General features: G+C 44.4%; 1 protein-coding gene across 1 annotated transcript in view; it reads right to left on the bottom strand.

The window, feature by feature from the left end:
* Positions 1 to 25,827, bottom strand: part of cbl (Cbl proto-oncogene, E3 ubiquitin protein ligase) — a 64,591-nt gene that overhangs the window by 20,441 nt on the left and 18,323 nt on the right. The window contains exons 3-4 of the mRNA XM_020502724.2: positions 15,082 to 15,228; positions 14,363 to 14,519 (exon numbers count right to left, since the gene is read on the bottom strand). Coding sequence (XP_020358313.1) covers positions 14,363 to 14,519; positions 15,082 to 15,228 — 304 coding nt within the window. The remainder of the gene's footprint in view (positions 1 to 14,362; positions 14,520 to 15,081; positions 15,229 to 25,827) is intronic.

Here is a 25,827-nt window from a genome sequence, read left to right as displayed (position 1 = left end):
GCGGCCAAAGAAAGAATTGGTTTTGGGGGTGACTAGAGAGATATACCTGCTGGAGCGTGTGCTACAGGTGGGAGATGCTATGGTGACCAGCGAGCTGAGATAAGGGGGGACTTTACCTAGCAGGGTCTTGTAGATGACATGGAGCCAGTGGGTTTGGCGACGAGTATGAAGCGAGGGCCAGCCAACGAGAGCGTACAGGTCGCAATGGTGGGTAGTATATGGGGCTTTGGTGATAAAACGGATTGCACTGTGATAGACTGCATCCAATTTGTTGAGTAGGGTATTGGAGGCTATTTTGTAAATGACATCGCCAAAGTCGAGGATTGGTAGGATGGTCAGTTTTACAAGGGTATGTTTGGCAGCATGAGTGAAGGATGCTTTGTTGCGAAATAGGAAGCCAATTCTAGATTTAACTTTGGATTGGAGATGTTTGATATGGGTCTGGAAGGAGAGTTTACAGTCTAACCAGACACCTAAGTATTTGTAGTTGTCCACGTATTCTAAGTCAGAGCCGTCCAGAGTAGTGATGTTGGACAGGCGGGTAGGTGCAGGTAGCGATCGGTTGAAGAGCATGCATTTAGTTTTACTTGTATTTAAGAGCAATTGGAGGCCACGGAAGGAGAGTTGTATGGCATTGAAGCTTGCCTGGAGGGTTGTTAACACAGTGTCCAAAGAAGGGCCGGAAGTATACAGAATGGTGTCGTCTGCGTAGAGGTGGATCAGGGACTCACCAGCAGCAAGAGCGACCTCATTGATGTATACAGAGAAGAGAGTCGGTCCAAGAATTGAACCCTGTGGCACCCCCATAGAGACTGCCAGAGGTCCGGACAGCAGACCCTCCGATTTGACACACTGAACTCTATCAGAGAAGTAGTTGGTGAACCAGGCGAGGCAATCATTTGAGAAACCAAGGCTGTCGAGTCTGCCGATGAGGATATGGTGATTGACAGAGTCGAAAGCCTTGGCCAGATCAATGAATACGGCTGCACAGTAATGTTTCTTATCGATGGCGGTTAAGATATCGTTTAGGACCTTGAGCGTGGCTGAGGTGCACCCATGACCAGCTCTGAAACCGGATTGCATAGCAGAGAAGGTATGGTGAGATTCGAAATGGTCGGTAATCTGTTTGTTGACTTGGCTTTCGAAGACCTTAGAAAGGCACGGTAGGATAGATATAGGTCTGTAGCAGTTTGGGTCAAGAGTGTCCCCCCCTTTGAAGAGGGGGATGACCGCAGCTGCTTTCCAATCTTTGGGAATCTCAGACGACACGAAAGAGAGGTTGAACAGGCTAGTAATAGGGGTGGCAACAATTTCGGCAGATAATTTTAGAAAGAAAGGGTCCAGATTGTCTAGCCCGGCTGATTTGTAGGGGTCCAGATTTTGCAGCTCTTTCAGAACATCAGCTGAATGGATTTGGGAGAAGGAGAAATGGGGAAAGTTTGGGCGAGTTGCTGTTGGGGGTGCAGTGCTGTTGTCCGGGGTAGGAGTAGCCAGGTGGAAAGCATGGCCAGCCGTAGAAAAATGCTTATTGAAATTCTCAATTATGGTGGATTTATCAGTGGTGACAGTGTTTCCTATCTTCAGTGCAGTGGGCAGCTGGGAGGAGGTGTTCTTATTCTCCATGGACTTTACAGTGTCCCAGAACTTTTTTGAGTTAGTGTTGCAGGAAGCAAATTTCTGCTTGAAAAAGCAAGCCTTGGCTTTTCTAACTGCCTGTGTATAATGATTTCTAGCTTCCCTGAACAGCTGCATATCACGGGGGCTGTTCGATGCTAATGCAGAACGCCATAGGATGTTTTTGTGTTGGTTAAGGGCAGTCAGGTCTGGGGAGAACCAAGGGCTATATCTGTTCCTGGTTCTAAATTTCTTAAATGGGGCATGTTTATTTAAGATGGTTAGGAAGGCATTTAAAAAAAATATCCAGGCATCCTCTACTGACGGGATGAGATCAATATCCTTCCAGGATACCCCGGCCAGGTCGATTAGAAAGGCCTGCTCGCAGAAGTGTTTCAGGGAGCGTTTTACAGTGATGAGTGGAGGTCGTTTGACCGCTGACCCATTACGGATGCAGGCAATGAGGCAGTGATCGCTGAGATCTGGGTTGAAGACAGCAGAGGTGTATTTAGAGGGGAAGTTGGTTAGGATGATATCTATGAGGGTGCCCGTGTTTAAGGTTTTGGGGAGGTACCTGGTAGGTTCATTGATTATTTGTGTGAGATTGAGGGCATCAAGTTTAGATTGTAGGATGGCTGGGGTGTTAAGCATGTTCCAGTTTAGGTCGCCTAGCAGCACGAACTCTGAAGATAGATGGGGGGCAATCAGTTCACATATGGTGTCCAGAGCACAGCTGGGGGCAGAGGGTGGTCTATAGCAGGCGGCAACGGTGAGAGACTTGTTTTTAGAGAGGTGGATTTTTAAAAGTAGAAGTTCAAATTGTTTGGGTACAGACCTGGATAGTAGGACAGAACTCTGCAGGCTATCTTTGCAGTAGATTGCAACACCGCCCCCTTTGGCAGTTCTATCTTGTCTGAAAATGTTGTAGTTTGGAATTAAAATGTCTGAGTTTTTGGTGGTCTTCCTAAGCCAGGATTCAGACACAGCTAGAACATCCGGGTTGGCAGAGTGTGCTAAAGCAGTGAATAGAACAAACTTAGGGAGGAGGCTTCTAATGTTAACATGCATGAAACCAAGGCTATTACGGTTACAGAAGTCGTCAAAAGAGAGCGCCTGGGGAATAGGAGTGGAGCTAGGCACTGCAGGGCCTGGATTCACCTCTACATCGCCAGAGGAACATAGGAGGAGTAGAATAAGGGTACGGCTAAAAGCTATGAGAATTGGTCGTCTAGAACGTCTGGAACATAGAGTAAAAGGAGGTTTCTGGGGGCGATAAAATAGCATCAAGGTATAATGTACAGACAAATGTATGGTAGGATGTGAATACAGTGGAGGTAAACCTAGGTATTGAGTGATGAAGAGAGAGATATTGTCTCTAGAAACATCGTTGAAACCAGGAGATGTCATTGCATGTGTGGGTGGTGGAACTAATAGGTTTGATAAGGTATAGTGAGCAGGACTAGAGGCTCTACAGTGAAATAAGCCAATAAACACTAACCAGAACAGAAATGGACAAGACATATTGACATTAAGGAGAGGCATGCTTAGTCGAGTGATCAAAAGGGTCCGGTGAGTGGAGAGATTGGTTGGTGATTTAGACAGCTAGCCAGGGCATCGGTAGCAAGCTAGCATAGGATGGAGGTCTGTTGTTAGCCACCTCCTGCGCTCCGTCAGTAGATTAGTGGGGTTCCGTGTGGTAGAGGGGATCAATCCAAATCACACAACAACAAAAATAAAAACAATAGATATAGTTATAGAGGCCCAAGAAGAAAACATAATAATAATAATAAAAAATAATAAAAAAAATAATAATAAAAAATAAATAAAAAAATGTCCGATTGTCTATTCAGATAGCAGCCGGTAAGACAGCTAACGGTTAGCAGGCCGCAGATGGGCGTTCAGGTAACGTCGCGACGGAGGAGCCAGCCGAATAACTCCTTCGGGTAGATAACGTCGGCAGTCCAGTTGTGAAGGCCCGGTGGGGCTCCGCGAAGGCAGCAAACCGGGTCCGGATAGGCGACTGCAGCCCAGGTGCGATTGATGGAACTCAGGAGTGATTGACGGAGCTTGCTAGCTCCGGAACAATTGATGTTTGCTCCGGAATCGACGAAGGCCGATAGTCACACGGATAGCAGCTAGCTAGCTGTGAGATCCGGGCATGAATGTCCAGAGAGCAGTCGAAATCCAGGGACATGGAGAGAAAAATTGGTCCGGTATGCTCCGCTCCGAGCCGCGCTGCGCCGTACAGAACTGGCGATAGACTTTCGAGCCAAAGGATAGCCGATGACCACAAACCGTGGTTAGCTGAACACCAACGACTTGCCAGTAAAGGAGCCAACTAGCTTCTGAACTAGCTTCTGGCTAGTTTCAGGCCAGCCTCCTGGAGTTTCTGGCTAGCTTCTTGGAGGATTACAGATCTGAGGTAAATAATACTTTTTTATAAATATACATTGGTGAGGCGGGTTGCAGGAGAGTGTTTTGAAGATGAGTTGATGGAAAAGAAAAATAAAATGTATGTGAAAAAGTTGTAAATATATATATATACAGGACACGACAAGACGAGGACAAAAGACGTCTGAACTGCTATGCCACCTTGGAGAAAGAGAGGATGAATAAGGTCCCCAGTGTAAACTGCCTGCTACTCAGGCCCAGAAGCTAAGATATGCATATTATTAGTAGATTTGGATAGGAAACACTCTAAAGTTTCTAAAACTGTTTGAATGATGTCTGTGAGTATAACAGAACTCATATGGCAGGCAAAAACCTGAGAAAAAATCCAACCAGGAAGTGGGAAATCTGAGGTTTGTAGTTTTTCAACTCTTTGCCTATCCAAGATACAGTGTACATTTTGTCCGATTGCACTTCCTAAGGCTTCCACTAGATGTCAACAGTCTTTAGAACCTTGTTTCAGGCTTCTATTGTGAAGGAGGCGAAAATAAGAGCTGATTGAGTAAGAGGTCTGCCAAAAGGCCATGAGCTGAATATTTATAATATTTATAATGCTATTTCTGACTTCTGTTGACTCCACAACATGGCGGATATCTGTATGGCTTGTTTTGGTCTCTGAGCTCTGTACTCAGATTATAGCATGGTGTGCTTTTTCGGTAAAGATTTTTTGAAATCTGACACAGCGGTTGCATTAAGGAGAAGTTTATCTAAAGTTCCATGCATAATCCTTGTATCTTTTATCAATGTTTACTTTGAGTATTTCTGTAAATTGATGTGGCTCTCTGCAAAATCACCGGATGTTTTGGAAGCAAAACATGACTGAACGTACGCGCCAATGTAAACTGAGATTTTTGGATTTAAATATGAACTTTATCGAACAAAACATACATCTATTGTGTAACATGAAGTCCTTTGAGTGTCATCTGCTGAAGATCATCAGAGGTTAGTGATTCATTTTATCTTATATTTCTGCTTTTTGTGACTTTTTACTGACCTAACATAATCAGATGGTGTGCTTACGTCGTAAAGTCTTTTTGAAATCGGACACTGTGGTGGAGTTAACAACAAGTTTATCTTTAAAATGGTGTAAAATACTTGTATGTTTGAACATTTTTAATTTGAAAGATTTCTGTTGTTTGAATTTGGCACCCTGCACTTTCACTGGCTCAGCAGTAAGACTTGCCTAGTTAAATAACGGTTACACACACATAATTTTGTTGGCATTTACACATGTCCCCATTACTAGTAAAACAATCATAACCTATTTCTTTCACTTACAGCTGTGCTGTTTCGTTATTAATTTGTTCAGTCGTTTCATTCTCAACCAGAATTTCTATGGAACGCCGTTTGGGTCTTTGCGTGTCAAAAAAGATACATGTCAAATAATCAAATCAAATCAAATTTATTTGTCACATACACATGGTTAGCAGATGTTAATGCGAGTGTAGCGAAATGCTTGTGCTTCTAGTTCCGACAATGCAGTAATAACGAACAAGTAATCTAACTAACAATTCCAAAAAAAACTACTGTCTTATACACAATGTAAGGGGATAAAGAATATGTACATAAGGATATATGAATGAGTGATGGTACAGAGCAGCATAGGCAAGATACAGTAGATGATATCGAGTACAGTATATACATATGAGATGAGTATGTAAACCAAGTGGCATAGTTAAAGTGGCTAGTGATACATGTATTACATAAGGATGCAGTCGATGATATAGAGTACAGTATCTACGTATGCATATGAGATGAATAATGTAGGGTAAGTAACATTATATAAGGTAGCATTGTTTAAAGTGGCTAGTGATATATTTACATCATTTCCCATCAATTCCCATGATTAAAGTGGCTGGAGTAGAGTCAGTGGCATTGACAGTGTGTTGGCAGTAGCCACTCAATGTTAGTGGTGGCTGTTTAACAGTCTGATGGCCTTGAGATAGAAGCTGTTTTTCAGTCTCTCGGTCCCAGCTTTGATGCACCTGTACTGACCTCGCCTTCTGGATGACAGCGGGGTGAACAGGCAGTGGCTCGGGTGGTTGATGTCCTTGATGATCTTTATGGCCTTCCTGTAGCATCGGGTGGTGTAGGTGTCCTGGAGGGCAGGTAGTTTGCCCCCGGTGATGCGTTGTGCAGACCTCACTACCCTCTGGAGAGCCTTACGGTTGAGGGCGGTGCAGTTGCCATACCAGGCGGTGATACAGCCCGCCAGGATGCTCTCGATTGTGCATCTGTAGAAGTTTGTGAGTGCTTTTGGTGACAAGCCAAATTTCTTCAGCCTCCTGAGGTTGAAGAGGCGCTGCTGCGCCTTCCTCACGATGCTGTCTGTGTGAGTGGACCAACTCAGTTTGTCTGTGATGTGTATGCCGAGGAACTTAAAACTTGCTACCCTCTCCACTACTGTTCCATCGATGTGGATGGGGGGGGTGTTCCCTCTGCTGTTTCCTGAAGTCCACAATCATCTCCTTAGTTTTGTTGACGTTGAGTGTGAGGTTATTTTCCTGACACCACACTCCGAGGGCCCTCACCTCCTCCCTGTAGGCCGTCTCGTCATTGTTGGTAATCAAGCCTACCACTGTTGTGTCGTCCGCAAACTTGATGATTGAGTTGGAGGCGTGCGTGGCCACACAGTCGTGGGTGAACAGGGAGTACAGGAGAGGGCTCAGAACGCACCCTTGTGGGGCCCCAGTGTTGAGGATCAGCGGGGAGGAGATGTTGTTGCCTACCCTCACCACCTGGGGGCGGCCCGTCAGGAAGTCCAGTACCCAGTTGCACAGGGCGGGGTCGAGACCCAGGGTCTCGAGCTTGATGACGAGCTTGGAGGGTACTATGGTGTTGAATGCCGAGCTGTAGTCGATGAACAGCATTCTCACATAGGTATTCCTCTTGTCCAGATGGGTTAGGGCAGTGTGCAGTGTGGTTGAGATTGCATCGTCTGTGGACCTATTTGGGCGGTAAGCAAATTGGAGTGGGTCAAGGGTGTCAGGTAGGGTGGAGGTGATATGGTCCTTGACTAGTCTCTCAAAGCACTTCATGATGACGGATGTGAGTGCTACGGGGCGGTAGTCGTTTAGCTCAGTTACCTTAGCTTTCTTGGGAACAGGAACAATGGTGGCCCTCTTGAAGCATGTGGGAACAGCAGACTGGTATAGGGATTGGTTGAATATGTCCGTAAACACACCGGCCAGCTGGTCTGCGCATGCTCTGAGGGCGCGGCTGGGGATGCCGTCTGGGCCTGCAGCCTTGCGAGGGTTAACACGTTTAAATGTCTTACTCACTTTGGCTGCAGTGAAGGAGAGACCGCATGTTTTCGTTGCAGGCCGTGTCAGTGGCACTGTATTGGCCTCAAAGCGGGCAAAAAAGTTGTTTAGTCTGCCTGGGAGCAAGACATCCTGGTCCGTGACTGGGCTGGGTTTCTTCCTGTAGTCCGTGATTGACTGTAGACCCTGCCACATGCCTCTTGTGTCTGAGCCGTTGAATTGAGATTCTACTTCGTCTCTGTACTGGCGCTTAGCTTGTTTGATAGCCTTGCGGAGGGAATAGCTGCACTGTTTGTATTCAGTCATGTTACCAGACACCTTGCCCTGATTAAAAGCAGTGGTTCGCGCCTTCAGTTCCACACGAATGCTGCCATCAATCCACGGTTTCTGGTTGGGGAATGTTTTAATCGTTGCTATGGGAACGACATCTTCAACGCACGTTCTAATGAACTCGCACACCGAATCAGCGTATTCGTCAATGTTGTTGGCTGACGCAATACGAAACATCTCCCAGTCCACGTGATGGAAGCAGTCTTGGAGTGTGGAGTCAGCTTGGTCGGACCAGCGTTGGACAGACCTCAGCGTGGGAGCTTCTTGTTTTAGTTTCTGTCTGTAGGCAGGGATCAACAAAATGGAGTCGTCAGCTTTTCCGAAAGGGGGGCGGGGCAGGGCCTTATATGCGTCGCGGAAGTTAGAGTAACAATGATCCAGGGTCTTTCCACCCCTGGTTGCGCAATCGATATGCTGATAAAATTTAGGGAGTCTTGTTTTCAGATTAGCCTTGTTAAAATCCCCAGCTACAATGAATGCAGCCTCCGGATAAATCGTTTCCAGTTTGCAGAGAGTTAAATAAAGTTCGTTCAGAGCCATCGATGTGTCTGCTTGGGGGGGGATATATACGGCTGTGATTATAATCGAAGAGAATTCTCTTGGTAGATAATGCGGTCTACATTTGATTGTGAGGAATTCTAAATCAGGTGAACAGAAGGATTTGAGTTCCTGTATGTTTCTTTCATCACACCATGTCACGTTGGCCATAAGGCATACGCCCCCGCCCCTCTTCTTACCAGAAAGATGTTCGTTTCTGTCCGCGCGATGCGTGGAGAAACCCGCTGGCTGCACCGCTTCGGATTGCGTCTCTCCAGTGAGCCACGTTTCCGTGAAGCAGAGAACGTTACAGTCTCTGATGTCCCTCTGGAATGCTACCCTTGCTCGGATTTCATCAACCTTGTTGTCAAGAGACTGGACATTGGCAAGAAGAATGCTAGGGAGTGGTGCACGATGTGCCCGTCTCCGGAGTCTGACCAGAAGACCGCTTCGTTTCCCTCTTTTTCTGAGTCGTTTTTTTGGGTCGCTGCATGGGAACCATCCCGTGGCACTGGTTGTAAGGCAGAACACAGGATCCGCATCGCGAAAAACATATTCTTGGTCGTACTGGTGGTGAGTTGACGCTGATCTTATATTCAGTAGTTCTTCTCGGCTGTATGTGATGAAACCTAAGATGACCTGGGGTACTAGTGTAAGAAATAACACGTAAAAAAACAAAAAACTGCATAGTTTCCTAGGAACGCGAAGCGAGGCGGCCATCTCTGTCGGCGCCGGAACTTGTTATTTGACGTGTCAAATTACACAACAACTACTTCAGTAGCTATAGTTAGCTAGCAAACTATATAGCTAGGTGTCATCATCTAAAATAACCCTAATTTATAAGACAGTTCTTATTTGATTAATGGTTGTCGGACCCATCTATGTGAAGCTAGCCACAATAAGCATCAGGCACAATAACGGAATTTGCGGTTAGCCTTCAAAATAAAACTATGGCACAATTATACTATTTGTATACATTTGCATTACTGTCAATGACATACTTTTATTTTGAAGGCAAACCGCAAATTCCGTTATTGTGCCTAATGCTTATTGTGGCTAGCGCCACAACACATAACCTGGTACGGTTGAGCCTCACTAGCCAGATGAAGCTACTGGCTGATTATAACGTTAGCTTTGGGCAACAGGGTTAAGTTGCTGACTAGCTATTTATTTTCATGAACTGAAGTTAAATTTCAATTTCAATAGGTGAACAACAAGTGGCAACCTAGCTAATACTTACTGACAAGAATTCCTAAATCATTGCTAAGAATAATGAAATTGACTTTAGGTTCTACTGGTCATTGTTTTCAGGTTGGATGTTTTGGTGCTAGCTAGGTACCACGCTAAAGCTAGCTACCCCAGAAGTTGCGGTTGACCAAATTATGCTTTATTACCAACACGGTATTGTAAACACATAGTTTGTGGCCGGTGTTTGCTAATTTGCAGACTTTTTGTACAGCTTTGACAGTGCTACTGTATCTTTTTTGACACACAAAGACCCAAATGGCGTTCCATAGCATGTATGTTGTGAAGCTACACAAGCTAACTCCGGTAGGGAAACATCAGAAAAATAGTGCACTTGGTAGTGTGTACCGGTGCTCGGCCAGTCGTCAAAAGCCAACATCACCCACAACAGAGAACGGTTGATTGTCAAGGGCAATGAATGCCATTATCTTGGCGTTAATGGAGTTCGCCTTTGAGTTGTCTCGCTGAAATTTTGTTACTCTTTCAAATGACTGCTCGATCCACACACAGACATTGTGAGTTAGTTTAGGAATGAGTTTAATTCGGGAGATGGTAACTCGTTAAACAACAACTTCCGTGGTGCCCGAAATTCCAAATGAGTTAGTTGTTACGTGATTAATTAAATCTGGTAACAATTAAACATAAGTTAGTTGATTCTATAAATAACAGTCATCACATTAATCAAAGTCAGGTCACGACATACTGCACTGAACCTAACCATCAGATAGCAGAGGAGCCATAGTTATAGATAAGATATCCATGGCAGACAGCAGTTCTAATTATACATTTACTAATGTTTGGCTATTGTATAGGAAGGTAGCCAGTAGCAAATGGATACGTCACAAATGGCACCCTATTCCATATAGTGCACTACTTCTAAACAGACCACCCTGTCTTGTGTTACTAACTGGAAATTATGCTTCCATCCTACTGCAGTGTCTCCTTCAGCCATCTATCCATCATACAGGTTGATTCACATGCTGATGAGAAGCATGACCTTGATGTCCAGGGGCTTCAAAAGAACATGAGCCGCTGTCGGCAAACACGCAGCGGCTATTTCTAGGGCGCTTCTAAAAACCCAAATAAAGAGCCTGTATTCAGCTGTTCAGCATGACTCGCAGCCAGCCAGCCATCTCGGTTGAACCGCATCCAATCCACTCACAATCACAGGGAGCTAGCTACGGCCTAATGAAATAAAGAAACCATCAAATCAAATATTAGTTGTCCCTTAGAAACAACAAGAAGTAACCGATGACTAAATGGGGAACATTTATATAATCCTTAACTTTTAGGTTTTGAAATTGCCATGTAAGTGGCATGGGTCACATTCATTAGGCACCAAACAGAAGAAAATTGACTGAAACAAGGAGCAACTACTTGGACTTGTACAATAAGAAACACCTCATTTCCATTTTCCGTCGCAAAATGTTTTACAATATTTCCCGGTGCGTGTCCTAATGAATACAACCCTGTGCTTTGTGCATCATAGAGCTAACTATAGTGAGACAATTACTTAGTTGGTTGTTGGTCCTTTAGCAGCACTAAACATGACGTGTGTGAAGAAGAGCAGCGGGGGGTGGGTCCCCGGACACAGATTCATCTAAATTGAAACCAGTCCAAGACTAGGCTTAAACTTAATCTTCAATGCAACTAGAATAGAATCTGAAGTGTCAGATTCCGAGGTCCTTTGTGACAGGACGAATATGTTGTGGTACAGTTTGTGCCTCACAGTTGATCAGCAGGCCCAGTAAGCACTCTCTGTTCTCTGTACAGTGGCCACTTAACGACTTGATAGAATTAGCCCAAAAACACCACTCCTCTCCAAGGCACTTAATTTCATCCAGTCTCCTGACTCCCTGCAAAGCAACGATTCAAAACTGGTGGGTCGCGACCCAGGTTTGAATGGGTTGTGAGTGTTCTCTAAATATATACGCCAGTCTGAATTGAAATGACTAAGACCAGGGAGAAAGTGTGTAGAAATAACAAAGAACCTTTACATTTAAATAATTTGACTTTTCTTCAATCATAGTATTTTCAATATAGAATTATTCATTTAGAGTATTTGGTTGATTTTATAGTCTCAAATCAGAATATGGGCAAAATTGAATTATTGAAAATGAAAAAGATGGGACTGTTGTTCCCTTGTCATATAATTGGCACATTTACTATCAATATAGAATAAAACACTTTTCCAGATTGCATTTTGGCAAAAATAAATAAAATCACGATGCAAATATTGGATCGCGACTTAGACAAACTGGTTCAACATGGGTCCCAAAGCAAAACCAGTTGAGAACCACTTCTGTAAAGAAGAGTTGGAGCCTGCATTATGCCAACAACAAGGGGCTGCAAGAGGCCTCTATTCAGCCTGGACACAGGTGAAGCAGCCACTCAACTCAAAACACTGGCTCCCTGTCTCTCTCTCAGCAGGCAGGGATGCAGACAACTGCCACCCAATAACACACAGCAGAGAAATGGCCACAATAGTCTTGCTTTGGCAAACTCATGTGTAGTTAGAAAGTGTGGCTATGGTAATGAGCATTGTTAGAACCTTTTCTCAACTTATCGCTCAAGAGATATTGTGTACGATGTCGCAGTGGTGTGTAGCACAAATGGGGCTGTGTGTGATTGTGTGTGTTTGCGACCATGCATGCGTGTGACCATGCATCCAAGCTAGAGGTCGACCGATTAATCGGAATGGCCGATTAATTAGGGCCGATTTCAAGCTTTCATAACAATCGGAAATCTGTATTTTTGGACACCGATTTGGATTATTTTTTATTTAATATTTTTTTACACCTTTATTTAACTAGGCAAGTCAGTTAAGAACAAATTCTTATTTTCAATGGCGGCTTAGGAACAGTGGGTTAACTGCCTGTTCAGGGGCAGAACGACAGATTTTGTACCTTGTCAGCTTGGGGATTCAAGCTTGCAACCTAGTCCAACGCTCTAACCACCTACTTGCACTCCACAAGGAGCCGGCATGTTACGCAAATGCAGTAAGAAGCCAAGGGAAGTTGCTAGCTAGCATTAAACTTATCTTATAAAAAACAATCAAGGAGGGCCTCCCAGGTGGCGCTGGGCTAAGGCTCTGTCGCAACCGGCCACGACCGGGGGAGAGGCACAATTGGCCTAGCATCGTCCGGGTTATGGAGGGTTTGGCCGGTAGGGATATCCTTGTCTCAGGTGCACTGTGTTTCCTCCGACACATTGGTGCGGCTGGCTTCCGGGTTGGATGCTCGCTGTGTTAAGAAGCAGTGCGGCTTGGTTGGGTTGCGTTTCGGAGGACGCATGGGAGAGACGAAGGTCGAGAGCCGAGTCAGTACGGGAGTTGTAGCGATGAGACAAGATAGTAACTACTAACAATTGGATACCACGAAATTGGGAAGAAAAAGGGGGTAAAATTCTTGAATAAAAATAAATAATCAATCAAAACTAATCACTAGTTAACTACACATGGTTGATGATATTACTAGTTTATCTAGCGTGTCCTGCGTTGCATATAATCGATGCGGTGCGCATTCGCGAAAAAGGACTGTCGTTGCTCCAACGTGTACCTAACCATAAACATCAATGCACCTAACCATAAACATCAATGCCTTTCTTAAAATCAAAACACACAGAAGTATGTATTTTTAAATCTGCATATTTAGCTAAAAGAAATTCAGGTTAGCAGGCAATATTAACCAGGTGACAATGTGTCACTTCTCTTGCATTCATTGCACGCAGAGTCAGGGTATATGCAACAGTTTGGGCCGCCTGGCTCGTTGCGAACTAATTTGCCAGAATTTTATTTAATTATGACATAACATTGAAGGTCGTGCAATCTAACAGGAATATTTAGACTTATGGATGCCACCTGTTAGTGAAATACGGAACCGTTCTGTATTTTATCTGAAAGAATAAACGTTTTGTTTTCGAGATTATGTTATCCGGATTCGACCATATTAATGACCAAAGGCTCGTATTTCTGTGTGTTATTATGTTATAATTAAGTCTATGATTTGATATTTGATAGAGCAGTCTGACTGAGCGGTGGTAGGCAGCAGCAGGCTCGTAAGCATTCATTCAAACAGCACTTTCGTGCATTTTGCCAGCAGCTCTTCTCAATGAGTCCAGCATTGAGCGGTTTATGACTTCAAGCCTATCAACTCCCGAGATTAGGCTGGTGTAACCGATGTGAAATGGCTAGCTAGTTAGCGGGGTTCGCACTAATAGCTTTTCAAACGTCACTCGCTCTGAGACTTGGAGTAGTTGTTCCCCTTGCTCTGCATGGGTAACGCTGCTTCGAGGGTGGCTGTTGTCGATGTGTTCCTGGTTCGAGCCCAGGTAGGAGCGAGGAGAGGGACGGAAGCTATACTGTTACTCTGGCAATACTAAAGTGCCTATAAGAACATCTAATAGTCAAAAGGTATATGAAATACAAATCGTAGAGAGAGAAATAATCCTATAACTCCTATAATAACTACAACCTAAAACTTCTTACCTGGGAATATTGAAGACTCATGTTAAAAGGAACCACCAGCTTTCATATGTTCTCATGTTCTGAGCAAGGAACTTAAACGTTAGCTGTCTTACATGGCACATATTGCACTTTTACTTTCTTCACCAACACTTTGTTTTTGCATTATTTAAACCAAATTGAACATGTTTCATTATTTATTTGAGGCTAAATTGATTAAGTATTATATTAAATTAAAATAAGTGTTCATTCAGTATTGTTGTAATTGTCATTATTATTACAATACATTTTTTATTTAGTCTATGTTTTATTAAATCGGCCGATTAATCGGCAGTTTTTTTTTGGCCCTCCAATAATCGGTATCGGCGTTGAAAAATCATAACCGGTCGACCTCTAATCCAAGCTCATGTACGTGTGTGTTTGCGTGCGTCCATGTGTGTGTGCATGTGAGTATAGGCCCGACCTGGAAGAGCCTGGTGAAGATATCAAACTCGAAGACGGAGATGTAGTCGTTGCAGGCGAGGTCGATGGTGGACTTGAGGGCCATGGCTTCCAGGCCCGAGCTGATGGGGTGGAACTCGTGCAGTGCCTGCCGGAACACCTTCCAAGGCACTATAGTCCTGAAAACACATCAGGACAACATGTTTACTATACTATACCCATTGAGCCGAACAAGCAACATTGATGCAGTTTAAACCTTCCCTGTTATTGCACTTACAATGTCCGATCCCACTTCTGATTTGACCCTTAATATGGACGTTCCAAAAATGCCATTTGCTACAGTGCAATAATAGTGTTCAGGGCAGGGGTCAGCAATGACATTAAGCCATGGCCCGATTCTGTTCTTTTTATGGACACATTTTCGTCAGGCCATATGAAATCTTGTGGGCTTAATTTGGCCAGTTCCTTTTCCTGGTTCTGGGTGTTTACGGTAACTGACAAAAATGTGACTAATAAAACAAGCATAGTAAACAAAAAAATCTACTCAAGTAACTACTTCCTATCTGCTTATCTAGTCTACCTTACATAGCTTGAAAAGGTCGAAGCCATTTCTTTCTTCCTGTTTCCATCATGTGGTGCATAAATATATCCAGTCTTACCACTTAGATGTCAATACTTCCACCGTGACTAGCGAGCTTGCAGCAAATGTCTACGTTTTGCAGAGAGCAGAGGTGGACTCACTTGTCCCCAAACGATCTTCTCCAGAACTCGGCGGCATCAGCCTTGGTGATTCGGAAGTTATCCCCCTGGAACAGGCCGTTGGGGAAGATGGCTTTGAGCTCGGCCAGCATGTGACTGAAGATCAGCGACAACTTGGTCAGGTTCCGTCTACAGAAGAGGAACAGAGAGAGAGAGTATTGTACAACTTCAGGTTAGATGGTTCCTCACCCTGAAAGTAGTCTTATGGGCCAGGAGAAAACTAACCCATGGATCGGTTGCCTTTAAATAGCCACTACACATATCAGCTAACTTTAGCCACCGATAGCGAACATGTCATGTTGACATGGCTTCGTAATTTCCACGCCACAACATAGATAGAAGCCAGGGGCTGAGCTTCATGGTGGAAGCTGAGAGAGAGGAGAGAGGAGAGAGGAGAGAGGAGAGAGGAGAGAGGAGAGAGGAGAGAGGAGAGAGGAGAGAGGAGAGAGGAGAGAGGAGAGAGAAGAGAGAAGAGAGAGAGAGAGAGAGAGAGAGAGAGAGAGAGAGAGACAAGCGAGACAGAAAGAGAGAAGAGAGAGAGGAGAGAGAGGAGAGAGAGAGAGAGAGAGAGAGAGAGAGAGAGAGAGAGAGAGAAGGGACCAGACCCCCATCATGCTACACATGCTAGCCAAGGCCCTGGATGTGCAAGCTGGGGTTTGATGGGCAGAAGGGAGGGGTGGTTGGAGGGAGGTGAGGCCACGACATGCCTGGTACATTTTTCTGATTCCAGCCGCCCCTGGGCACATGAGCAGCGAGGTGGGGCATACGGGCGAGCGCAGCGGCGGCATGGGGGGGGAGAAAGTGGGAAAGAAAAGCGCGTGATTTACGGGATAGCACAGTGAGGGATTGTGCAAGGCTCTTGGGGCCGGAGAAATTGACATGCACAAGAGAGCGCGAGTGTGGCGGCAGCAGTGTCGTCACAGCTGCCTCCAACCAGATTCTCCATCTCCTCTCACTCTACAATGCCAGCACAGAGGAAGGGTGGGGAAGGGAAGGGTGGGGAGAGAGAGAGGAGAGGACAGACTTAAGATGAGCTCGAAAAGACAGTGAGGAGTGAGGATACAGACACCCTGACAAATTGTGTGAGTTGAGTGTGTGAGTTGAGTGTGTGTGTGGGGGCATTTCTCACACTCAACTGTAAAAGCGAGAAGAGAAATAATATTTTTTGTGAATGGCTTTCCAGCTAAGCCTTAGAGTGAGTGAGGCATTCCATCTGCCCCGCTGGAAATCAGTCCTGCGCCGCTTCCCCTAGTCGCAACCCGGGCAAAACTCAGCCTGTCTTACTAATCAATTCTCTTATCCCTCCTTTACACTTTCCATTTTCTTTTTTTTAAATGCATCAACAAAATGGACTTAATTTATCTTAATAATTTATTTTCCACTGGAAAAGTATGCCAATGAGTGCGCACATTTCAAGAAGGGGAAGTCCTGTGGGCATTACCGCCCCTAGCTAACAGAGTGGGCTGTGATGGCAAACAGAAAGCGTAAATTGGAGTCACGTTCACACACATAAGCGCGCGTGCACAAACATTGTTGCTGTGAGGGTAGTCTTGCATTGCCATACTGCCAAAATCACATCGCTATCACGCCTCCCTTAGAGGTCTGGAGAATTTTGTATTGCAAAAATGGTATGAACGGTTTCCCAGCCACCCTCGCGCACTGTTTAATCTACAACACTTATCTAGCAAACACATTGAGTTCTGCCCAAGCAAGGCATTTGATATGCTGTGCGGCATCACTGATTTACACCGGGTGTCCACCTCATTTACCCCAGTCTTCCAGTTTTAGGGATACCTGGTTCTTGACGAGGCTAGTGTGAGGGCATTGCTCTGGAGGTGGAAAAGTGCCCTCGGTGAAGCACACCTGCGCTCAGTCGTTGTGTGTGTGTGTGTGTGTGGTCACCATTAAGTGAAACGTTCTATAAAACAATGAGTTACTGTCAATCTGAGAGTGATATTGTAGCTTATAAGTTTACAGTGTGTGTGTGTGATTTCTTTCCTCATATCTCTGACTAGGGTAGGACTCTTGCTATGTATTTATCTGTGCGACTGGGCATGGCACCAATGCTACAAGGAGAGGCAAGGGAGCCCTAACCCTTAAATGCATTGCCTGTATGTTGACTGATACAGAGACCAGCCTAGTGGACAGTGGAGTAGACACACTGCTTAGTCGACATACTCCTATAAGAGGGAAAGGTGGTGCTATTAAAACATTGTTTAGAATCCTCTCAAGGTCATATGGGCTCCCGAGTGGTGCAGCGGTCTAAGGCACTGCATCTCAGTGCAAGGGGCGTCACTGCAGTCCCTGGTTCGAATCCAGGCTACATCCGGCCGTGAATGGGAGTCCCACAGGGCGGCGCACAATTGGCACAGCGCCGTCCGGGTTTGGCCGGCATTGTAAATAAAAACTTGTTCTTAATGGACTTGCCGAGTTAAATAAAATAAAAATAGGCTTGTCCTATACTCCTCTCCTCTGTCTGTATGTGTCATCTGCTCTAACTCAAAACCAGTGTACACAGATACAAACAACAGCACCCAACAAAAGTTCAAGTTAGAAATATTTGACAAACTACACCAACTCACAAATACATCCCTTTATTATTTATGTCCATTCCTTTTCCTCTGAAAAACCCAAGGACATCATTAGCCGGAGAGAGAGGGAGAGAAAGAGAGTATGTTTCTGAGTAAATGCAACCTCAGTGAGTGGGCTGCTGGGTGTTTTGCTAACCCCGGCATGGCATTTCTTTCTGCGTTCAAAATGGCACACTACTCCCCATATAGTGAACTACTTTCAATGGCCAAAAGTATTGCACTATATAGGGAAAATGGTGTCACTTGGGAAGCAGACCTTTTCTTATTCTGCATGCGCTAGTTAACCCGCAGATACATATGCCACCTCAATCCAGCGCTGCCTCAACAATTGAGCATAGATCCTCGCCGTTACCATGGGGATGAGCCAAGCTCTCCCTGGATACGTCGCTGACCTCTGACCTGCAGCTGGCTGCTCCCTTCCCATTTACGATAGAAAGCGTTAAGGCCAATCTGAAGATGGTGCTGGCTAAAGCTATAACTGGCGAGTGTAGAGATATTGTTATCCCTGTCGGCACCAACAATGTTAGGATGAAACAGTCAGAGGTCACCAAGCGCAACATAGCTTCAGCGTGTAAATCAGCTAGAAAGATGTGTCGTCGTCTAGTAATTGTCTCTGGCCCCCTCCCAGTTAGGGGGAGTGATGAGCTCTACAGCAGTCTCACAACTCAGTCGCTGGTTGAAAACTCGTTTCTGCCCCTCCCAAAAGATAGAATTTGTAGTCAATTGGTCCTCTTTCTGGGACTCACCCACAAATAGGACAAAGCCTGGCCTGCTGAGGAGTGACGGACTCCATCCTAGCTGGAGGGGTGCTCTCATCTTATCTACCAACATAGACAGGGCTCTAACTCCACAATGAAATAGGTTTGCAATCGCAACAAATAATCTGCTCAGACCCCAACCAAGGAGCATCAAAAGTCGTGCTATAAATTCTCAGACAACACAAAGATTCCTTGATGCCCTTCCAGACTCCCTCTGCCTACCCAACGATGTCAGAGGACAAAAATCAGTTAACCACCTAACTGAGGAACTCAATTTAACCTTGCGCAATACCCTAGATGCAGTTGCACCCCTAAAAACTAAAACCATTTCTCATAAGAAACTAGCTCCCTGGTATACAGAAAATACCCAAACTCTGAAGCAAGCTTCCAGAAAATTGGAACGGAAATGGCGCCACACCAAACTGGAAGTCTTCTGACTAGCTTGGAAAGACAGTACCATGTAGTATCGAAGAGCCCTTACTGCTGCTCGATCATCCTATTTTTCCAACTTAATTGAGGAAAATAAGACCAATCCGAAATGTATTTTTGATACTGTCGCAAAGCTAACTAAAAAGCAGCATTCCCCAAGTGAGGATGGCTTTCACTTCAGCAGTAATAAATTCATGAACTTCTTTGAGGAAAAGATCATGATCATTAGAAAGCAAATTACGGACTCCTCTTTAAATCTGCGTATTCAAAGCTCAGCTGTCTTGAGTCTGCACAACTCTGCCAGGACCTAGGATCAAGAGAGACACTCAAGTGTTTTAGTACTATATCTCTTGACACAATGATGAAAATAATCATGGCCTCTAAACCTTCAAGCTGCATACTGGACCCTATTCCAACTAAACTACTGAAAGAGCTGCTTCCTGTGCTTGGCCCTCCTATGTTGAACATAATAAATGGCTCTCTATCCCCCGGATGTGTACCAAACTCACTAAAAGTGGCAGTAATAATGCCTCTCTTGAAAAAGCCAAACTTGACCCACAAAATACTTAAAAACGAATCGGCCGATATCGAATCTTCCATTCCTCTCAAAAACTTTAGAAAAAGCTGTTGCGCAGCAACTCACTGCCTTCCTGAAGACAAACAATGTATACAAAATACTTCAGTCTGGTTTTAGACCCCATCATAGCACTGAGACTGCACTTGTGAAGGTGTTAAATTACCTTTTAATGGCGTCAGACCGAGGCTCTGCATGTGTCCTCGTGCTCCTAGACCTTAGTGCTGCTTTTGATACCATCGATCACCACATTCTTTTGGGGAGATTGGAAACCCAAATTGGTCTACACGGACAAGTTCTGGCCTGGTTTAGATCTTATCTGTCAGAAAGATATGTTTGTCTTTGTGAATGGTTTGTCCTCTGACAAATGAACTGTAAATTTCAGTGTTCCTCAAGGTTCCGTTTTAGGACCACTATTGTTTTCACTATATATTTTACCTCTTGGGGATGTCATTCGAAAACATAATGTTAACTTTCACTGCTATGCGGATGACACACAGCTGTACATTTCAATGAAACATGGTGACGCCTCAAAATTGCCCTCGAAGCCTGTGTTTCAGACATAAGGAAGTGGATGGCTGCAAACTTTTTACTTTTAAACTCGGACAAAACAGAGATGCTTGTTTTAGGTCCCAAGAAACAAAGAGATATTCTGTTGAATCTGACAATTAATCTTGATGGTTGTACAGTCGTCTCAAATAAAACTGTGAAGGACCTCGGCGTTACTCTGGACCTTTCTTTTGACGAACATATCAAGACTGTTTCAAGAACAGCCTTTTCCATCTACGTAACATTGAAAAAATCAGAAACTTTCTGTCCAAAAAATGTGGCAGAAAAATGAATCCATGCGTTTGTTACTTCTAGGTTAGACTACTGCAATGCATTACTTTCCGGCTACCCGGAAAAAGCACTAAATAAACTTCAGTTAGTGCTAAATATGGCTGCTAGAATCCTGACTTGAATCCAAACATTTTATCATGTTGCTCCAGTGCTAGCCTCCCTACACTGGCTTCCTGTTAAAAGGCAAGGGCTGATTTCAAGGTTTTACTGCTAACCTACAAAGCATTACATGGGCTTGCTCCTACCTATATTTATGATTTGGTCCTGCCGTACATACCTACACGTACACTACGGTCACAAGACCCAGGCCTCCTAATTGTCCCTAGAATATTTAAGCAAACAGCTGGAGGCAGGGCTTTCTCCTATAGAGCTCCATTTTTCTGGAATGGTCTGCCTACTCATGTGAGAGACGCAGACTCTGTCTCAACCTTCAAGTCTTTACTGAAGACTCTTCAGTGGGTCATATGATTGAGTGTAGTCTGGCCCAGGAGTGTGAAGGTGAACGGAAAGGCTCTGGAGCAACGAACCGCCCTTGCTGTCTCTGCCTGGCCGGTTCCCCTCTCTCCACTGGGATTCTCTGCCTCTACCCATTACAGGGGCTGAGTCACTGGCTTACTGGTGCTCTTTCATGCTGTCCCTAGGAGGGGTACGTCATTTGAGTGGGTTGAGTCACTGATGTTGTCTTCCTGTCTGGGTTGGCACCCCCCCCTTGGGTTGTGCCGTGGCGGAGGTATTTGTGCGCTATACTCGACCTGGTCTCAGGATGGTAAGTTGGCGGTTGAAGATATCCCTCTAGTGGTGTGGGGGCTGTGCTCTGGCAAAGTGGGTGGGGTTATATCCTTCCTGTTTGGCCCTGTCCGGGGGTATCGTCAGATGGGTCCACAGTGTCTCCTGACCCCTCCTGTCTCAGCCTCCAGTATTTATGCTGCAGTAGGTTTATGTGTCGGGGGCTAGGGTCAGTTTGTTATATCTAGAGTACTTCTCCTGTCTTATCCGGTGTCCTGTGTGAATTTAAGTATGCTCTCTCTAATTCTCTCTTTCTTTCCATCTCTCGGAGGACCTGAGCCCTAGGACCATGCCTCGGGACTACCTGGCATGATGACTCCTTGCTGTCCCCAGTCCACCTGGCCGTGCTGCTGCTCCAGTTTCAACTGTTCTGCCTGCGGCTATAGAGCCCTGACCTGTTCACCGGACGTGCTACCTGTCCCAGACCTGCTGTTTTCAACTCCCTAGAGACAGCAGGATTGGTAGATATCCTCTTAATGATTGGCTATGAAAAGCCAACTGACATTTACTCCTGAGGTGCTGACTTGCTGCACCCTCGACAACTACTGTGATTATTATTATTTGACCATGCTGGTCATTTATGAACATTTGAACATCTTGGCAATGTTCTGTTATAATCTCCACCTGGCACAGCCAGAAGAGGACTGGCCACCCCTCATAGCCTGGTTCCTCTCTAGGTTTCTTCCTAGGTTTTGGCCTTTCTAGGGAGTTTTTCCTAGCCACCGTGCTTCTACACCTGCATTGCTTGCTGTTTGGGGTTTTAGGCTGGGTTTCGGTAGTTTGAGATATCAGCTGATGTAAGAAGGGCTATATAAATAAATTTGATTTGAAAGCGAGCAAGTTAAAGCTGCGGACCACTTGAAGCCAATTACTGGACGGACGGTCTGGGGGACTAAATGACAGTGGCTGGGGCACTACACACATTAGGCCTACATGACATTAGTGGAGGGGTGGTGGTGGGGGGGGGGGGGGGATTGACATCTTGCAAGCCTGGTGGTAGGCCTTCTCTCAACGCAATACAATGTAGCCATCAGTCTGAACTAGGATCCTCAACACCCAGCAACAAGAGCACGCCACAATACTCATATTGAAACTTCGACAGAAAAAAGAAAAAAAAAACATTGCTGCCACAAGATGGAAAAACTGGGTTTCATCACAGTCTTCACATTATAACATTGAACTCTCCGGAAGTGGCTTTGCACCAGATCACCGATAGGAAACAGCAGACCTACGCATCCACCCTGATAAAGACTCGGGAAGACACAAGTCACTGCCTAACCCCTGAAAAATGTTCACTCAAAGTGCTATTAAGTGCTAACAGTGTTAGAGAATGCCACCGATGCCTAGACTTACTATTTCCTGTCTAAATAACCTTTAACACACTTGCATAGCCTATTTGCTGTGTCGCCAGACCAAATAGGATACTGTTAAATAGCCTAATGTTCCTCATAATCTAGTGTGAGGACTAGATTATCTTTTGAAACTGACAGCAGAACGCCATAAATAAACATGATGCGGTGTTGCCTCTGTGTGCATATATGTGTACGTGCCTGTGTGCGTATGTGTGTGCGTCCGTGTGTCAGGTTAGGGGGGGATGTGGAAGCCAGTGTAACTCAAGCTGAAACGTCAGCCCGGGAAGTGTTAACTGCATTTTCGCTAACAGCTTGGCCTGTATGTGGCATGATGTGTGAAGGCCAGTCAGTAAAAAGGGTGTGTCCGAAATGGCCTCCTATTCACTGCACTGCGTGATCTAAATTAGGGAATAGAACAGTCAGCGGCTCTCGTCGGTTTCAGTTCCATGGGAAACAATAAAGAATATGAAAGTTAGTCATAAATAGGAGTGTGAACGGTTAAACGAAATTGGGATCCTTAACGTCAAGAAAAGTCTGTAACTGAAAAAAAAAAAACGTAAAATCAGGGCTCAGTTATCCCAAATCATATGATTTTCCGTGTTATTGCCGCCTAACTCGACGATAGGCTATAAAGGCCAGTGGAAAGTTGTGTAATTTAAATAAAACCAGAGGAAGAGGCGAACTTAAGGCTACTTTGGTGAATTTGTGAGGCATGCAAGACATTGCGAGATACAGATTACCAAGACATATGCGCCCGTTTCTTTCCACCTGCCACCTCGCGCTGGTTCGCCTGGTCTTTCTCTTATCTAATGATGCGAGTACGTGTTCAGTCTTCGGTCTGTTGCGTGTAGAATATCCTAGGCGCAAGACACTAAGCCAAGAAATTGTCATAGCAGGATTTCGTAGAAGCGTACGGGTTAGAGTCCGCCTCCTCGAAAGCAGCAGCTCTGCCCTTTAGCTCAGTGCGGATGTTGCCTGTAATGCATGGCTTCTGGATGGGGATGTACTGTGGGGACGACGTCATCGATGCACTTATTGATGAAGCCAGTGATTGATGTGGTGTACTCCTCAATGTCATCGGATGAATCCCGGAACATATTCCAGTCTCTGCTAGCAAAACAGTTCTGTAGCTTAGCATCTGCGTCGTCTGGCCATTTTGGTATTGAGCAAGTCACTGGTAGTTTTTGCTTGTAAGCAGGAATCAGGAGGATAGAATTATGGTCAGATTTGCCAAATGGAGGGCGAGGGAGAGCTTTGTATGCGTCTCTGTGAGTGGAGTAAAGGTGGTCTAGGGTTTTTTTCCCCGTCGTTGGTAGAAATTAGGTAAAACTGATTTAAGTTTTTCTGCATTAAAGTCCCTGGCCACTATGAGTGCCAACTCTGGATGAGCATTTTCTTGTTTGCATATGGCCTTATACAGCTCGTTGAGTGTGGTTTTAGTGCCAGCATCGGTTTGTATTGGTAAATAGACAGCTACGAGAAATATAGAAGCAATCTCTAGGTAAATATAGTGTGGTCTACAGCTTATCATGAGATACTCTACCTCAGGTGAGCAAAACCTCAAGAATTCCTTGATACAAATAGACACAGACCGCCACCCCTCGTCTTACCAGAGGCAGCTGTTCCATCTTGCCGATGCACGGAAAACCCAGGCTACACCAGGGGTCGGCAAACTTTTCCACTTGGAGTGCCAACTTATCTTACCATTTCTACCGATCTGCATGCCAGTTATGATTTTTATATGCATTTTTCGTGAAAAAAATATCTAAATTGTAACATGCAAAAATGTCAAAGATTTTACTGAGTTCATAAGGAAATCAGTCAATTGAAATAAAGTAATTAGGAACTAATCTATGGATTTCACATGGTATGGGCGCAGCCAATCAGAATGAGTTTTCCCCCACAAAAGGGCTTTATTGCAGACAGAAATTCACCACTCAGCACCCCCTCAGACAATCCCGCAGGTGAGAAATGAACATTAAATTCTTTGGCAACAACTGTGGTGGACATTCCTGCAGTCAGCATGCCAGTCAGTCAGCACGCTCACTCAAAACTTGGGCCATCCATGGTATTGTGTTGTGTGACAAAACCGCACATTTTAGAGTAGCCTTTTATTGCCCCCAGCATAAGGTGCACCTGTGTAATGACAATGCTGTTTAATCAACTTCTTGACATGCCACACCTGTCAGACAGATGGATTATCTTGGCAAATGAGAAATGCTCACTAACAGGGATGTAAACAAATTTGTTGTCAATATTTGAGAGAAATAAGCTTTTTGTGCAAATGGAACATTTCCGGTATCTTTTATTTCAGCTCATGAAACATGGGACCAACACCTTACATATTGCATTTATATATTTTTTCAGTGTAACAAAGTCTTCGAATCTCAAAATAAATTATCATGTGGTTAATCAAAATTATTTAAAAAATGACTTCTATAGCCATTGCCAACTACGTAAAAAATTGCATATATAAATAAAAACATTGCAGACTGGAGGTAGGAAATATCCTTATTGAAACATAAATAATCCTATAAATCACATTGGCTAGGCATGACCTATCTGCAAAGAACTTGAAACATTGTATCAACTATTAACTTGGGGTCTGACCTAGCTACTGTAGCTCTAGCAAATTTGCAACTTTGTATAAAATATTCTGGACAGACTGTGCAAGGAATAAGAAGTAATCAGGTAGGCCTATTTTATGACATTTCCACCATTTTCCCCCCACGCCGAGTGGTTATCGAAAAGAGAGCTGGAAAGATTTTTCAAATAGGCTACATTGAGGGACCATTCTCAATGGGTGTAAAAACAGACTTTGTTCACTTGCTGTTTGGGGTGAAGTAAAAAATGACAGAAGTTCCACAGTGGTGGTGAGTTAAGACAATCAGAAATACTAAATCAGATCCCCAAATGTGCACATTTATAGGCCTACATTTGCACACAGGCCAGGCAGGCATACATCTATGTGTAATGTGGTGCGTGTCTTTACTCAACACTGACAGGATCGCTTCACACAAACGACAATGACAACTATTTATATAGTATGTATAAGCTTGGAAGCAGAAGCCTAAGCGTTGTTGTTCAGTAGTTTACTTCGATTATGGGAGGGGCATGGTAGGGTTAGAAAGTAAAGGGAAATATATATTTTTTAATATATATATATATATATATATATATATAAATAAAATATATATATAAAATATATATTTGCAAAAAAATGTATGGGGGATTGGAAGTGATACAGACAATTACATTGACATATATATAATATGTCAATGAATAAATTAACTCCTAAATGGAATGAAATGAACTAAAACTAGTGTAGCCTAGGTTGTGCGGTCTGCAAATGTGTCCCCCGAGACAATGAAAACAGTAAAAGACTGTAATAAAAAATA

The sequence above is a fragment of the Oncorhynchus kisutch genome, linkage group LG15, assembly GCF_002021735.2.
Source record: "Oncorhynchus kisutch isolate 150728-3 linkage group LG15, Okis_V2, whole genome shotgun sequence".
NCBI classification, from domain to species: Eukaryota; Metazoa; Chordata; class Actinopteri; order Salmoniformes; family Salmonidae; genus Oncorhynchus; species Oncorhynchus kisutch.
This window is presented reverse-complemented; position numbering and strand designations above follow the sequence as displayed.